The 17314-nt window shown below is 35.6% G+C and overlaps 1 protein-coding gene across 1 annotated transcript in view; it reads right to left on the reverse strand.

Moving 5' to 3' along the window:
* Positions 1–17314, reverse strand: part of TOPBP1 (DNA topoisomerase II binding protein 1) — a 98710-nt gene that overhangs the window by 64110 nt on the left and 17286 nt on the right. Inside the window, exons 5-9 of the mRNA XM_007936973.2 lie at positions 11561–11757; positions 8619–8798; positions 7180–7349; positions 4049–4212; positions 3649–3899 (exon numbers count right to left, since the gene is read on the reverse strand). Of these exons, the coding sequence (XP_007935164.1) occupies positions 3649–3899; positions 4049–4212; positions 7180–7349; positions 8619–8798; positions 11561–11757 (962 nt within the window). The remainder of the gene's footprint in view (positions 1–3648; positions 3900–4048; positions 4213–7179; positions 7350–8618; positions 8799–11560; positions 11758–17314) is intronic.

A 17314-nucleotide genomic window follows, 5' to 3' on the forward strand; every position in this document is an offset into this window, starting at 1 on the left:
TAAATTCAATCATGTTGTTGTTGTTATGTGCCATCGAGTTGACCCTGACATTTAGTGACCCCTCCTTGGGTTGCTGAGGCATTATCACTATGGAAGTAGATTGCCCAACCTTCCTTCCGAGGAGTGGCTGGTGGGTTTGAACTGCCAGAATTCAATCATAAGAGAATTATGATTACTTCTATTTTTTAAATAATGTGATAGCCTAATATTCCTAAATGTTCACAATGAAACTAGAGCTACTTAGTTTCTATATAGATTCTTACAGATAACTTACCAAGGATCTAAGCAAATGGTCTCAACTATTTCATTTTATGATAAACTTGCCTGACAAATGAGAGCAGAAGAAAAATGTATCACCATGTAAACTATAATTGTCATTAACCAAAATACATAGTCCTAATAAATACTAAACACTTGTCAAACCAAGGTGAAAAGCACAAGAAATAAAAATTTAGTAGTTTTATAAACTGTGTGGTCTAAGTTGGAGGTAACAGTTTATGGCAGAGGTCTACAAACTATAGCCTCTGGGCCAAATCTAGCCTACAACTGTTTTTGTAAGGTCTATGCATTAAGATTGTTTTTTACACTTTAAATAATTTTTCTAGAAAAACACACAAAATAGAATATATGACAAGCAATAGGATGTGACGAGCAAAACCTAAAATATTTACTACCTGGCCCTTTATAGAAAAAGCTTGTTTTATGGGATTCCAACAAGGCTAGAAGCTATTCAAGGTTTCATTCATTCATTTATAAGAGCCTTCTTGAGTACTTTCCTGTGTCAGGCACTGTGGCTAAATGCTCAAATGCATTCACCTATTGTAATGCTCACAATACTATAGGTTGATACAATGTATATTACTTTTCCCAAGAGGAATCCATGGTTTAGAGAGGTTATATAACTTGCCTAAAGCCAGGCAGTTACTAAGTGTCAGAAGGGAGATAAAAACCAAGGTCTGACTCCAAAGTCCAAATACACAGTCACAGTGCCATCTTCTTACCTCTACCATCAACTCCAATACACATTTCGAGTTTTAGACTAATTACTAATATTACTAATTACTAATATGTATATTAGGAACTTAGACTCCTACTTAATATGAATATTTAGATTGCTTTTAACAATACTCTGAGGAAGCAGTTTTCTTTAGAGCATAGACTGCTCAATAAGTCAAGAGAGTTAGATCCTAGTTCTGTAATCTCTTTGGCTCTCAGTGTCTCACTATAAGGAATAAGTACACTTACAGAGTTATTAGGAGGATGAATAAGCTTAGATGAAAAGAAAGATGATGTACTACTACATAATCTACCTGTAAAGTTTGTTTTTTTAAACACTTATTCTCCATATAAAATATAAAACACAAGCAACAAAAGTCCCTCACATTATTTTACAATCACATTTAGAGGGGGGAAAAAAACAACCCAGCTTTATTTGCTGTGTACACATTTTTGGTGATATAGGAAACCAGAAGAAATCCTGTGGAATTTTAGACTACTACTATGAAATACACAAACTAGAAATACTAAGTTCTTATAATCTGTAAGTAAAATCCTTAAATTATTAAGAGACTCAATACATTAACATGTTTTAGAACTGTTCTTTCACTATAGGAGCAGAATCCCTTTTTCAAACATATCTCATTCAGAAGCCCAATAACAGACCCACCCTGACAAACCTATCACTGAAAAAGCTCTCTCAAGTCAAAATCAATTTTGCTTTAAGAAATATTTGTAAAATACTTTACAACTTTCTATAGTGTTTGAGGATCCACTGAGATTTATTACCACTTAATCTTTACAAAGTCAACTGACCTCTAGCTGCCTTAGAAACTAAGAAGGTTTGAGAAATTCATCACTTATCCCTCCAGCAAGTATCCTTGCTAAGGATGGTAGATAAAACTGCTCCCAACAATGCATTTGTGTTTTCTTTACACCAGAACTTCCTAGAAAATTAGGATGATTTCCTGATGTGATAAAATACAAAAGCATAAGCAAATGGTTTGACAAAAGACAATTCTGCAGCACAACACAAAGAGTGTAAAGGAATGCTGGGAATTCCGTTTTGAGAAATATGGTAGGCTAGACATTTGAAACATTCTCACTAGAAAGCACCTTAAGATATAGAATAACATTAAAAGCATCCTTATAAATGCATGGCTGAGTTTGTAAGAAAGCCAGGTAAATCCTTAAAGGCTCATAAAACTAAAGTAGCAGAACTACTCTAAAACATTAAGTGGTTACCCAACCCTATTTGCCAGTAACTTAGACCCTTGTGATTTAAGGGCACTGCATGGAAGGACATGAGTCAGGCCTTTCATCTCACACAAATTAGAGTTGGAACAGAGTACTCCCTGAATAAACAAATCCAGGATCCCTGAAGGGAAACAACCAAAGAACAAGAAAATTCACTCTGAAAAGGGAGATAAGAATTTGTCACCCTAGAATTGTCCTCAAGTAGGTTAGGATACAAATTTATACCAGCCTGATGGTCCAAAAAAAATGTCAGTCAATAAACTAATTTAAAGGTGTTCCGAGTTGGTAAACTCCTAGGCACCTGGCAGACCTAAACATGAACCTTCTCTGGAAGAAGAAATTCATACCCTACATTTCTTAGAATTCCCAGAGTCCTAACAAATATATTGATAGTACACTATCAATATCTATTACGCTGACAACAGATTTTAAGTGAAAAGCTCATTAGGAAAATGAGGGTCACCATATTATAAAACTTCAGCAAGTATACATAACTAAATCTGGCAGAACTACACGGAGAAAATGACACAGCCATCAACACAGTGGAGGAACTTTGAGCACATCTCTCTTAATAATCCACAGATTGAGCAGACAAAACTTAATTTTATGTATACATATACACCCCTCCAAACAAACAGAGGATACATTTTTCTCAGGCACACAAGAACATTCATGAAAGCCATCTCTTAAATATCTCATTATTGTTTTTATATGCCCTCAAGTCGAACCTGACTCACAGCGACCCCTCCTTGGGTTTCCAAGGCAGTATCACTATGGAAGTAGATTGCCCAACCTTCCTTCTGAGGAGTGGCTGGTGGGTTTGAACCGCCAGCCTTCTAGTTAGCAGTCAAATGCCTTAGGCACTACGCTACCAGAGCGCCCCTTAAATATCTCAGAGACTGAAAAACGTATAACAAAGCTAGGAAATACTTATGATTAAACAATTACAAAAATGCTGCAGATCTTGTGATATATAACTAACTAAATTAGTACTTTCAAGGGAACCTACAGACATAAACATCGAGACAAGAAGAAAGGCTACACAATAATAAACAGATCATGTAACTTAAGAATTAGTGGGAAAAAAAAAAAAAAGATGATCGATTAATGAAATTTAAAAAATTCATCCAATGCTCTTGTTATTCCAAACTTAAACGTAAGTTAATCAATGCCCGGATATAAAACAGATCAAAGCAGAGCTGTTTTGCTAAAGAGAAGAGTAGGGGTTAGATGGTTCAAAGGCTTGCCAGCTCAGAAAAAAAGCTAATGGAATTTTAAGGGAATAAAAGGTAGTTTAATTTCAAATATGGTAAACCTGGGAGAAACAATATATGTACATACTTGGCTACCAAAGTATTTCTCTGTAACTGCAAATACTAATCAATTATTTCTTACCTACTGTTGAGTTATTATTTACATATTGGGAGAGCAGATCTTCATCAGCTTGCTGATGCTTTTCATCAGGTATAAAGTCTTGCTTAGAAAAGCTGCTGTTATTCTTTTTTAAAATAGTTGTTTTATTTTCAGGTTGATCTGAAACTGGAATTTCCACTGGCTTGTAGTTAGCATGGATATATGGCTCTTCAGGAAGCATATAGCCTTTACTAAAACACTCTAGCAACCACTTTGCTCCCACTACGTGAGGCCTACAAAAATAGTACATAGTTACATATTAGTTTAAGCTATAAAGACCAAAATCCCACTTACCATGCATTTTCCAGAATTACATGAATATGCAATTTTAAGAAAAATCATTATACAGTAAAAATTGCTTTGAATTAAAAACTGACAAAACCTGTGGGCTGATTTATTCCAAAATTGCTTCAATTCATCATCATAATCTCCCACAATAACATGAGTTACATCTTCGTTGAGCTGATTGAAACGAACTCCACCTCCACTGTTAATAAGCCTCCGCAGTTTATCTAGCTTTCTGCCACTAAAACCGCAAAGATATATCTACAAAGAAAGAAAATACAGACTTTAGATTAATATATTTAAGATGCTTCATTTCTCTCAATAGTCACACATTTAATTAAAAAAAAAAAACTCTAAATTGATTGTGTGTTACACAACTTTGAGTACTTTTAAGATATAGGAAGAAGTGGAAAGTGTATTTTGAAAGTCGGATTTTTTTCCTTTTTTTTTTTTTTGCAACCTCATAGGCCATTAACTTTCACAGCAGATATGTGGTTAAGTATTTCGTAGCTTTAAATAGAACACAAGGCAGAATCTAATATTTTCTGAATATTAAAAACGCCCTGCTGTCAAGTCAGATCCGACTCATAGTGACCCCTCCTTGGGGTTTCCGAGGTGATATCACTTATGGAAGTAGATTGTCCAACCTTTCTTCTGAGGAGTGGCTGGTGGGTTTGAACCGCCAGCCTTCTAGTTAGCAGTCAAATGCCTTAGGCACTACGCCACCAGAGCTCCCTTTCTGAATATTAGTGCATAGCAATTTCTAAAATGAAGGTTGCTTCTTAAAATAACTTACTACTTAGGAATTTTAAAGTGATTATACAAATAAACTACTTTACTGAATTCAGAAAACCTAAGTTCAAATCGTGGCTCAGCTACCAGTGATTAGCCATATGACTATAACCAAGTTACTAAAAATTACAAATCTTTTCACTTTTATTTTACAAAAGGTATCTTTAAAACAATTCATAAGAAATCTATCCCTAACTTCATTTATATCCCAAACTAAATCAGCTCCACTGACAGAATATATTTTAACAGAAAAATTACATATTTCATGTGAAAGAAAAATAATTAAAAGTCGTATCTAGAATTAGTATTAAAAAAGACCAAACTCACTGCCATCAAGTCGATTTCAATTCATAGCGAACCCCACTGGGTTTCCAAGGCTGTAAATCTTTACGGAAGCAGACTGCCTCATCTTTCTTTCGTAGAGTAGCTGGTGGGTTCAAACCACCAACCTTCTGGTTAGCAGCCAATTGTCTTAACCACTATACCACCCAGAGCTCCTTTAGAATTAGTACAGTCTAGCAAAAAAGATTAAGCAAGACACTTTCTGTGTTGATAAGAAGTTGATAAGTTTTCACAGTACAGAAAGGTAAGGTCATTTGTCCAATTTCCTTTTTTAACAATAAAATAGGGTTAAAAACTAGCTACCCTGTGCAAAACTGATGCACAGACTATTAATTTTAAAAAGAGTTATATGAAGCAATGTGTGAAGTATTCTAGATGTGAAAAAGTACAGCATATGGCAAAGGGAAGAAAGGGTAAACCAAGAACTAGAAGGTAAACATATATTAAACTTGGGCGAAGAGGAAGGTAATATACCATAAGCGGGAGGTCAGCACAAAATGTTCAAGCAAAGGGAACCACTGGGAGGAAAACAAAAGTTAAAGGCAACAGAGGTCAAAACTAATTCTTACCCAATCCAGTAATAACATCAATCAATAATCCACAAGTGGATACAGACGTGCAAACTCAACAGATGTGGGAAGGAGCGTGGAACTATACCCATAAATATATATAAGTTTAGAGAATATTTCTACATGTATATTTATATATGCAGCAAATATATCTATGAACATAGAAGAGTATACAGTGAGCAAAGTTAAGAAAACTTCATAGCTATTACAAAAATCCTAAGGGAGTGAGTTGTTGGGCCTGGGGACTCAGGAGACAGTCTCAGATATCAAGGTCAATTGGCACAACACAGTCCACAAAGACAATGATCTACATCCTACTTTGGTGAGTAGCAACTGGGATCTTAAAAGCTTGAGAGTGGCCATCTAAGGTGCCACTACTAGTCTTTCCCCTTCTAGAGCAAAAATGAATGAACCTCAGCCTCTACGACCTTGAGAACAGAAGAACTAGTGGCACCTAGCTAACATTACCAACAGCTCTGAAAGGGATCACATTAGAATAAAAGGTCCAGGATAGAGTGGGGGGAAAATGTGCTTATTGGTCAGAGAGAAAGTGGTGGAATCCCCAAGACTATGGCTCTTGGTCACACTGAACTCACTCTCATAGCTGAAATTTTCAGTCAAACAACAGGTAGGTCTACAAGGTAAGCAAAACTCTAGGAAGGTATACACTCCTTAGACCAATCAATCATTTGAGAACAAAAGGGCAGCATTTGTCCAAGGATACAGTTCAGAAGGCAGGAAGGGTTAGGAGAGAAGGAGGAATGGGAAAGAAAGTGGAGTCAGTTATGTTACATTGAAGGCACTGTAAGCAATGCCATTAAACAAAATGTGTATGAAATGTTGAAGAGAAAATTGATTTGCTCTGTAAACTTTTACCCAAATCACAATAAAAAGTTAAGGAAAAAAAGTGTAGCATATAATGTTTCCATCAAGATTAACTTACAATATTAATTAACTTACTGATACATTAAAAAATTAAATAACCCAAGAGATACTGAACAAAGCAGTGGGCCAAATGATCAGGAATATAGGCTTTGGCGTGATATCTGTGTGACCTTGAACAAGAATTTCTTCCTCTAAGTCTCAGCCTCGGCATACCATCCAGTTTAGAGTTATTTGTGAGAACTAAATGAGATCAAATACAACATACTAACCTAATATAATGAAATGATTATCACAGCATGTAGCACATTTTAAGTACTAAATGATATTAGAAATAAATAGAAATCCATAAGTGGGTCAGAAGCTAAATGTTCTTAAAGCACAGTGGATGGAAAGATTGATGTAGGCGGGAGGGTTCAAAGAGATGAAAATGGAAATGAACTTCGAAGGATGGCAAATGAAAGTACATCCCAGGGAAAGAGACCCTGACAGTCAAAGAATGACTATATCTAGTGAGTGTGTCTGCTTAGGCGTATTCAGATATAGAGCAAGCCCAACTATAAAGAGCCTTTAAAGTTAGGCTACAAAATATTCATGTATGTTATTACTTACTGTATTTACCACATTATAAAAATGTACATACCCGGCAGCCATCTAATAAATCTTCAGGTACTTGAAATGCACTGACATCCAGATTTTCTAGATTTTCAAATGTAGGCTCTAATTTGCTATTAAGAACCGAATTACATATGGATTCATTTACGCAACTTGCAGTGATGTTAGAAATGTGGCTGACATCTGAAAGAGTACGACCTACATAATAAACAAAGATACAGGCACATCTCGTTTTATTGTGCTTCACAGATAACGCAGTTTTTACAAATTGAAGGATTGTGGCAACCCTGAATTGAACAAGTCCATCGGTGCCATTTTTCCAACAGCATGCGCTCACTTGTGTCTCTGTGTCACATTCTGGTAATTCTCACAATGTTTCAAACTTTTTTTTCATAATGCTATTGCACACTTAATAGATTACTGTATACTGTAAATGTAACTTTTATATGTACTGAGAAACAAAAAAATGCTGTGGTTCACTTTATTACAACATTTGCTTTATTGCAGTGGTGTGGAACCCAACCTGCAATGTCTTCACAGTATGCCTGTATACAGGTTTGTTGTTATGTGCCGTCGAGTCAAACCCGACTCATAGCGACCCCTCCTTGGGTTTCCGAGGCAGTATCACTACGGAAGTAGGACTGCCCAACCTTCCTTCCGAGGAGTGGCTGGTGGGTTTGAACCGCCAGCCGTCTGGTTAGCAGGCAAGTGTCTTAGCCACTATGCTACCAGAGTATATAGGTTTAGAAGATAAAATAATCGTGATTGTATATTTTCCAATGATTAAATTTTGTTTCAAACAAAAAGGCTATGAACAATTTCCAAAGATTTAAATGCTTTTATTGAAATCTTAATGGCAAAGTATGAAAAGGGAAAATGGAACTAAAAAATTAAAGTCATATCTCATTTAAAGGAAAATATATTTAATAAACTTTCTTAACAGTGCCTTGTTTCCCACAATATTCTAAAGTTCTTGGCTTTAAAGTCCACAAAGCTAACATTTGAAAAAAAATTTACATTGTTATCAAACTGCCAACTTATAAAACATTACATTTATAAAATAGAAAATATTTTAAATTTAATACAAATACAGATGCTCTGTAACAACTGAAAAAAACTAAAACAAATACAGAAAAATTGTTCTGCACATCAATAAATCTTTAAAAATTAGTTTAAGTCTCTACCATTAATATTCCTAATTGGACTATCTCTTACATTACATCAGAGTGTGAAAAGATGTAGTAATTCATTCTAAAAAGAAATATGAAGAACAGGTTTTTTTTTTTTAAATACAATTATATAATGTAGCTGTTTTCTTACTGAATAATAATAAACAATATGTAAGCATAGAAAAAACAGATCAAACGCCTTATAATATCTCAGTGACCCTATTAACATACCAATTCTTATACAGAAAATAGACTGTCTTAAATATGACTATTTACTTTAATCCCAAAAGAGACTTACTATCAAATGTGTTGACCTGGCCAGTAGGAGTTGAAGTATCAGGCATAGTCTTTATTTCTGGTTTAGGCTGTGTCTTGTATATAGATTCATCCTGACAAAAACCTTTCTCAACACTGTCAAAAAACCACTGCGTAGTCACACAATGAACATTCCATTTCTTGGCACATTCATATTTCTGACCTATCATAGTCATTAGAAAGAGAGAGAGTCAGAGTGACAGAGGCAGAAAATGTAGATCATTAACATCTTTGAAGAAATATTCAAACCATGATTAAAAAAAAAAAAACCCATTGCTATCGAGTCAATTCCAACTCATAGAGACCCCCAATGGGTTACTGAGGCTGTAAATCTTTATAGAAGTAGATTGCCCAGTCTTGCTTCTGCAAAGTGGCTGGTGGGTTTGAACCACCAACCTACTGGTTAGCAGTCAGATGCCTTAGGTACTGTGCTACCAGAGCTCCACAAATACATACTTCACTTTACGGGTAGCATCTTAGTTGTTTAAGAAATTACATGAAAAGCAACTTACATATAACATTTGATAATTCTGATAATAATAGAAAAATACTAAAGGAAAGTTTTTTAGTTAAACATGGGAAGGGTTACCTACACAAATTAATACACCTAAAGTTAATGGTTTGTGTAGATTATATCAACTTCCATGGAAGTCAGAAATTGGCGATGTGACCAGTATTAGGTCAATTTGCTGAAATACCCACAAAATTAAAATCCTAAGGTTTTTATACCAAGGAAACAAGTTCCACAAAGCTCCTGTTTATACATAAATAATACCAGTAACTGTTTTCATGTGTCTTTGCTGTAAAGACATTCTGCAAAACTTCAGATTTTGTATTAACAGATGTAGCACATTTCATCTACAAATGTACAAAATGTTCTATTTTTGAAGTATAAGAAATCATTATTTCTTCCTTTTCCCTAAATTCTCTAATGGATTTGTTATTTTCACCTGCAGATTTTGACTGGTTCTTGTTACACTATTCCTAAGTGTTTATATATAATCAATTAACCAACAGGAAAAAGAAGAAATATAAGTAATCTATAATTAAGAACCAGAAAGGAAACCTTAAAGGAAATGAGAAAATTCATAATCAACATAGTGCTGTTAGCTACTGAAATAGCTAGTTCTTACATTAAAAGTAATAATATAATCATTAGATTTTAAATGAGTTTAGATAATGTAACTCCAGGAAGTTTCTATTGATAGATTTAACAAAGTTATAAATACCATAACTAGAAGTGTCTGAAATTCGAGCTGTAATTAAAAAAAAATCCCAGTAATCTCAAGCAACAGTTTTGTACATTACTAGATGAAATCTGCTACGTCTATTAATATCAAATCTGAAGTTTTTCAAACTATGAGAGAGTATTAAAAAAGTTCACCCAAAAGAAATTACAGTTATCAGTAATTAGCACTACATTTGAAGAGTAGCTACAGTATGTATTAAAAAAAAGGTATTTTAGGTTATTATAACCCAACAATACTTTTCTGTTTAACAGAGTTTATTTTTTATACAAACACTATAGGGAGACAGAAGCAAACTATGGGATAACTGAAATAATACTGGACTTCGTTTGAGTAGAGGCCCTACCATTTAAATTCTTTAAATTCACAATTTCTTAAACTGTAAAATGGGAATAATGCATAGCATCATGACGTAGTCTTAATAAGAATACATAAAACTAAGATTTTATATGCAAAATAATACCAGCTTTGAAGAGACTACTCCACTGTCAATAGGATTCCACTCAAAATCCAGGATAGATAGGTAAATACATACATAAACTGTATCAAGAATATGCACATATTTTTTTACCTGAAACAATCTGAATGTAATGTATTTGGAACAGTAGTACAGAGAAATCAAGGTCAATATGTAATAAGCAGTAACAAAAAAGTCGTTGGGTTTTTGTTTGTTTGTTTGAATCTTTCTTGAGAGCAGAGAAGAAAATCAGCAGCTGTATGAACTCCACTCACAATTATCCTTCGGCCATATCCAAAATTCTAACTTAGAATTAACTTTAACAAATTTTTCTCTAATTTTCTCTCTCATTGAGGTAACTTATTAAAGCATAATACAGATAAAAAAGACACAATAAAAATACTGACAAAACTCTTAATGTATGTATTTTCAAGAGTATCAGTGAAAATATTCTTTAGAATAGATACAAAGGTTAAAGAACAACAAAATAGCAAGTTTTAGGAATTATTCTATTGGTAATTTTCTTTTAGCTACCTCATGTTTTCCAGATGTACCTTCAAATTAGTTGCCCTGGTAGTGCAGTGGTTAAAGCGCTCAGCTGTGAAACAAAAGGTCCACAGTCTGAACCTATCAGTAGCTCCATGTGTGAACAATGTGGCAGTCTGTTTCCACAAAGATTTACAGCCTTGGAAACCCTACAGGGCAGTTCTACTCTATCTTATAGCATTGCTATGAGTCGGAACTGACTCAATGGCAGTGGGTTTTGTTTTTATCTTCAATTTAAAACTTCTAGTTCATTCAATCAAGCTAGTTCATTCACTTCAAAACTAAAGCAAGCCTTTCAAATTTATCATTAGAAAGAAATGTAACTTAGCTACATCTTTTTAGCTTTCTGGTTGTTCATTAAAAATCTTCCCTATATATCTAATAGTTAAGGGAGAGATACTATTTTAAAATCAAAAGATCTGACAATAAACAGAGAAAATACCACAGAAAGTTTTGGGGTTTATATTTATTATATTCAATAACCCAGATAAATACCAAGATAACAATATAATTTTCCTAGCGTTTGTGAACCAAACTATCTCTATACCATTTTAAGGGGAAAAAATATTAAATTAGCTTAACAACACAGCAGAAGCAAAAGGTGTTCTGTGAGATTTTTAAACGACAAATGCTAGAAAAAGTTTGAGTTTATCCATCTAAGAAACACAGCTTTACCTTTTGGTTCTTGCACAATGAGGTGTGTACATTCATTCATTTTCAGTTGTCCCACATATTGACCTCCGTGCTTAACTGTGAGTTGCTGAACTGCCTTTCGGTCAATGCTACACAAGCCAGTCACACAGATGATACAACCAAGAAAAATAGGACACTTAAAGTCTTCCATGTTTATATCAGTGTATCTTTCTATTTTTCTGGGAAAAACAAATGGCAGAAAGAAACATCAATGTACTACATAAAAAATACATCAGATAGTTTTAAATTTACCATAATAATAATAATAAATGAAGTTATGACAGAAAGAATATCAGTACTGCTTTCCTCATATTTTGAGATTTATAATCATTTTTGCTTAAGAAAAAGAAAGCTGACAAACACATGTGTATTTAAACTAATTGCTTACCTAGCCCAATACCATCTCACTAGTATAAAGTAAAATTTCAGGTATGTTGTTGTTGTTGTTATGTGCTGTCGAGTCAGATCCGACTCATAGCGACCCCTCCTTGGGTTGCCAAGGCAGTATCACTACGGAAGTAGATTGCCCGACCTTCCTTCCGAGGAGCAGCTGGTGGGTTTGGACTGCCAGCCTTCTGGTTAGCAGTCAAGTGCCTTAGGCACTATGCTACCAGAGCTCCTAAATTTCAGGTATAGTCTCTCAAATAATATCATTTGAAGAGGAAATACGTATTTCATTAACCTAAGTCCATGCTGGTCAAACCGGTATAGTTTCCAAAGTTCTAAGCCTGAATCTACTTGGAAATACAAAGATTTTTCAGTTGTCTCCTAGATAAATGGACTTTTTAGGATCTATTATATGATATTAAATACTAAACAATGATTTTGGCAGAATACCAACAAAAATACCATTATCATTCAATTGCCATGATACACAGACATGCTAAGTCTGAGTAGTTGGGTTAAGTGTACGTGCTGATATAGTTAGGCTGGGAATAAGGTACAAACATGGACACATGTTTCGGATGTGCTGTTCTATACAGTGTTAAAAACAAGCAAAGCGATGTTAATTTCTGATAAAAATGACTTTATCACAAAAACCACCACAAGAGACAAGGAAGGACATTATATAATGATTGAAGGATTGACTGAACAACGGACATAACCATAGTAAATATCTCTGCACCCAGTGAAAGACCCCCAAAATACATAAATCAGTCTTCAACAGAATTAAAAAGACAAATAGATGACTCTACAGTAATAATAAACTTTAATAAATTACTTTTAATGAAAGATAGAACAAATGGAAAGAAACTCAACAAGGAAACAGAACTAAACAACACAATCAACCAACTTGACCTTAAAGACATCTAGAGTACTTCACCCAACAATAGCACAATATACATTCTCTTCTAGCCCACATGGAACATTCTCCAGGATAGACCATTATGTTAGGCCACAAAGCTAGCCTCAATAAGTTTAAAAATACTGAAACACTGCAAAGCATCTTCTCAACTCACAATGCTATAAAATTAGGTATCAGAAATAGGAAGATCAATGGAAAAAAAGCAAATATATGGAAACTGAATAATATCGTCCTTAAAAACGACTACGTGATGAAAGAAATAAAACATGAAACAAAAAAAATCCCTTGAATCAAATGAGAATGAAAACAAAACATACCAAAATCTTCGGAATACAGCAAAAGCAGTGATCAGAGGCCAGTATACAGCAATAAATGCACACATCAAAAAAGAAGAAGAAAAAAAGAAGACCTAAAATCAACACCTTAACCCACCATCTCCAACAATTAGAAAAAGAGCAGCAAAAACAAAACAAAAACCCAAGCCTACAGTCACCAGAAGAAGTAAAGATTTGAGCAAAGAGAAATGAAACAAAATAGAAACACAGTAGAAAAAATCAAGACTAGAAGATGGTTTTTTGAAAAGATTAATAAAACTGACAAACCACTGGCGAATATAACAAAAGAAAAGAGAGAGAATACAAACAACATAAATAAGAGATGAACTGAGGGATGTCACAACAGAACCAACTGAAATAAAAAGCATAATATCAGGATATTATGAAGAACTATACTCCAACCAAATTGAAAATCTCGAAGAAATGGACATACTATTTACCTAAACTAACATAGACTGAGGTGCAAAATTTAAACAGACCCACAACAAAGAAAGAAATTGAACAGGTCATTAAAAAAAAAAATTACTGTTAAAAGGCAAGGAGGCCACATCTCCTGACCTCTTCTAACCCCACAAAAGGAAGACAGAATCACTATCAGTAACCCAAGGCCTATTCCTGCAAGGCCAGACATGCTGCCTACCTCCAGCCCTTTCTCCAACCGTGAGTTGGTGAGTACCCACCACCTCTCTCCTGGGTTTGGTAATTTGCTGCAGTGGCCACGCAGAACTCACAGATTACAGGGTTTATTAGGGAAGCACCAGGCTACAATTCAAGTTCAGGAAAAACGCAGTCTCTCTCCCAGCCCACCGTCTCTCAGTCAACAGTCTCTTACACTGTTTCTCCCAGCATTGCATGTTCCTCGGTGTCTCACTCCTCAAAGCATGTTTCTTGCGTCTCTTTCCCAGCAGTGCGTGTCTCTCAGGAGCGCGTGTCTCTTTCAGTGGCACATCTTCCTCAACCAGCAGTCAGAGAGACCTCTGCCTCTAGGACACCTCCTTTTGAGCCTGGCAGAGTGGCCAAACTAGCCAATCATAAGATCAGAATTCTAAGCACCTGAGAGCAAACTTCCCAGAACATTGCTTCAGTGCCACTCCCAACAGAAATACCCCAGGTGGATAACTTTTATAATCAGGAGCTCCTCAGCTGCTCACAGCAAATTCCACCATAGAGTTTACAAAGACTTATGGCTAGAAAAGCCATATCAGGTTTTACTACACTGCAAATACCAACCAAAAAAAGGCCTGGTCCAGATGGTTACACTGGAAAATTCTACCAAATATTCAAAGAATTGACAACTGTCTACACAATCCTACTCAAACTATTCCAGACACAGAAAAAGAGGGCATCCTCCCAAATTCATTTTATGAAGCAAGCATAACCCTGATGTCAAAACCAGGTAAAGACATCACCCAAATGGAAAACTACAGACCCATATCTCTCATAAATACAGACACAAAATTCTTCAACAAAATCGTAACCAATAGACTCCAATAATATATTGAAAAAATAATAATACACCATGACTATGTGGGGTTCATACCAGGTATGCACATTAGAAAAACAACATTAGAAAACATTAGAAAAACAATTAACATAATACATCATATAAGTAAAATAAAGGAAAAGAACCACATGATCATATCGATCGATGCAGAAAAGGCATCTGATAAAAGCCAACACCCATTCCTGATAAAAACTCTTAGCAAAACAGAATAGAAGGGAAATCCCTCAATGTAACAAAGGGTATATATACACAAGCAAAAGCCAACACTATTCTCAATAGAGAGAGACTGAAACCATTCCCCTTGCAAATGGGAACTAGACAAAGATGCCCTCTATCACCACTTCTATTAAACACTGTATTAGACTTCCTAGGCAGGACAATAAGGCAAAAAAGGGAAATCAAAGGCATCCAAATTGGCAAAGAAGAAGAAAAACTGTCGCTATTTGCTGATGATCCTATACAAAGAACACCCAAGAGACTCAGCAATAAAACTACTGAAACTAACAGATGTAGCATAGTGGCAGGATACAAGATTAACATAACAAAAATCAGTTGGATACCTCCACACCAGCAAAAAGATTACTGAAAAGGAAATAAGGATATCAATACCATTTACGATTAAAAAACAACAACAACAACAAAAACCCCAACTCACTACCGTCAAGTCGATTCTGACTCATAGCGACCCCTCCTTGGGTTTCTGAGTCAGTATCACTATGGAAGTAGATTGCCCAACCTTCCTTCCAAGGAGTGGCTGGTGGGTTTGAACCGCCAACCTTCTGGTTAGCAGTCAAATGCCTTAGGCACTGCATCATTTATGATAGCTACCAAAAAAATAAAACACTTGGGAATAAGTCTTACCAGGGACACAAAAGACCTGTACAAAGAAAACTATAAAAGACTACTTCAAGGTTCCAGTAAGATGGCAGAACAGGCAGAAAGACTGCACAGACCCTCTTCAACAAAGAAAAGGGGAACCAATTAACACAGACACAGAAGATAATCCTGGACCCCTGAGCCTTTAAGGGAAGGATATAGAAGTGGACTAAATCCCAAGTAGCAGAAGAATTTGCATGAAAATACCAAAAAAGGAGACATACAGAGCTACGGTCTGGCAGCAATACTGAGGGCACAGCACAGAAAGCTTGGAGATTGCCAAGTGGTGGCAAGACCTAAGAATTAACCTAAAAATCAGACCTGCTAGCCATGGACTGCACAGAGGACTGCTCTGGTGGCTAGGGAATAAAAGGCAAAGCAGTAGCGAAAAGGAAGGCGGGCTGAGCTCTGGACTTTTGCCTGTCTGGAGGGCACAGCCATTTAGAATGTTTACAAGCGGCTTGACCATTTTGGATATTTAAAGAGACAGTGCTGTCCTAGATTCCAGGGGCTTAAGAACAGGTTTTGCTTGCCAGTAACCCCAAAGACACTCCGGACCTGGACGACTGAAAAGCTGTGACATTCCCCTTGTTATCTTATACCCCACACCCCTTGGTGAATGGAGGTTCAGCCATCCCCGACTCCCACGCACCTTCTGGGCCCACAGGAACTCCATATCCATCTGTGTGCTTGGACAGAGCCTGGGTGCCCTGTCCTGCCCTCCCCATATTTTTTTCTTTCTTTTTTCTGGTTTTTAGTTTGCTTGTTTTCGTCTGTTTTAAAACTACTACTATTATTAATACTTTTGTCTTTTTTACTATTCTTCCCCTACAAGGTCTTAGTTTTCAGCTTTTTTTCTTTTCCCTGTTCCTGGTTTCAAAAATTTTTTCTTCTTTTTGTCTCATGGTTAACCCTGTTTATTTTTTCTTTTTCCTATTTTTTTTTTCTTCATTATTCTCCTTCTCTACCTTTTTTCTTTTATTGCCCTGTCCCCAGATATTACAGGTTTTCTTGTTTTTCTTTTCTTCTTTTTCCCTTTTTTCTTTTTTTGGTTACTGTTCTTGTGTGATTACATGGTGTATTTTTTGTCCATATGCTTTTAGTTTTGTGATGGTTATTCAATTGTAATTTTTGTCTAACTGAGTGGGAGACAGCAACAGTCCCCGTAAGACACAAATACACGCACACCTCCTGCAACTTCACTTACTGAGAGAGAGCCACCACCTTCTTCTCCACCAAAGGGCCAACAATAAAAAACCACCAAAAAGAGCCTGAATCACCCCTGGCTGCTCTTCACACACAGTTAACAGAGATTTAAATACAATGCCACGATGTCTTGGAGACAACAGACCATCACAATCCACACAAAGAAGCAAGATAAAGTGGTAGAAACAAGAAAGTAGGATACAGATCCAGAACACATCACTGAGGAAGCAGCAGCACTGGAACTCTCTGATAAGGAATTCAAAAGAATGATATTTAGGTATCTTCAAAGGATTGAGAGACAGACCGAAGAAAACAAAGAAAAAACCCTAGAAGAATTCTGGAAAAAAATACAAGACAAAATGACAAAATAAATGAAAAATTAGAAATGATTCTAAATCTACAGATAGAAATACAGAAGATTAATACTAAATTGTCAGAAATAGATAACACATTGGAAGGGCAAAGGGGTAGAATTGATGCAATGGAAGACAAAATTAATGAGATTGAAG

The sequence above is a fragment of the Orycteropus afer genome, unplaced genomic scaffold (genome assembly GCF_000298275.1).
Source record: "Orycteropus afer afer isolate SDZICR_OR568_19922 unplaced genomic scaffold, OryAfe1.0 scaffold00003, whole genome shotgun sequence".
NCBI lineage: Eukaryota > Metazoa > Chordata > Mammalia > Tubulidentata > Orycteropodidae > Orycteropus > Orycteropus afer.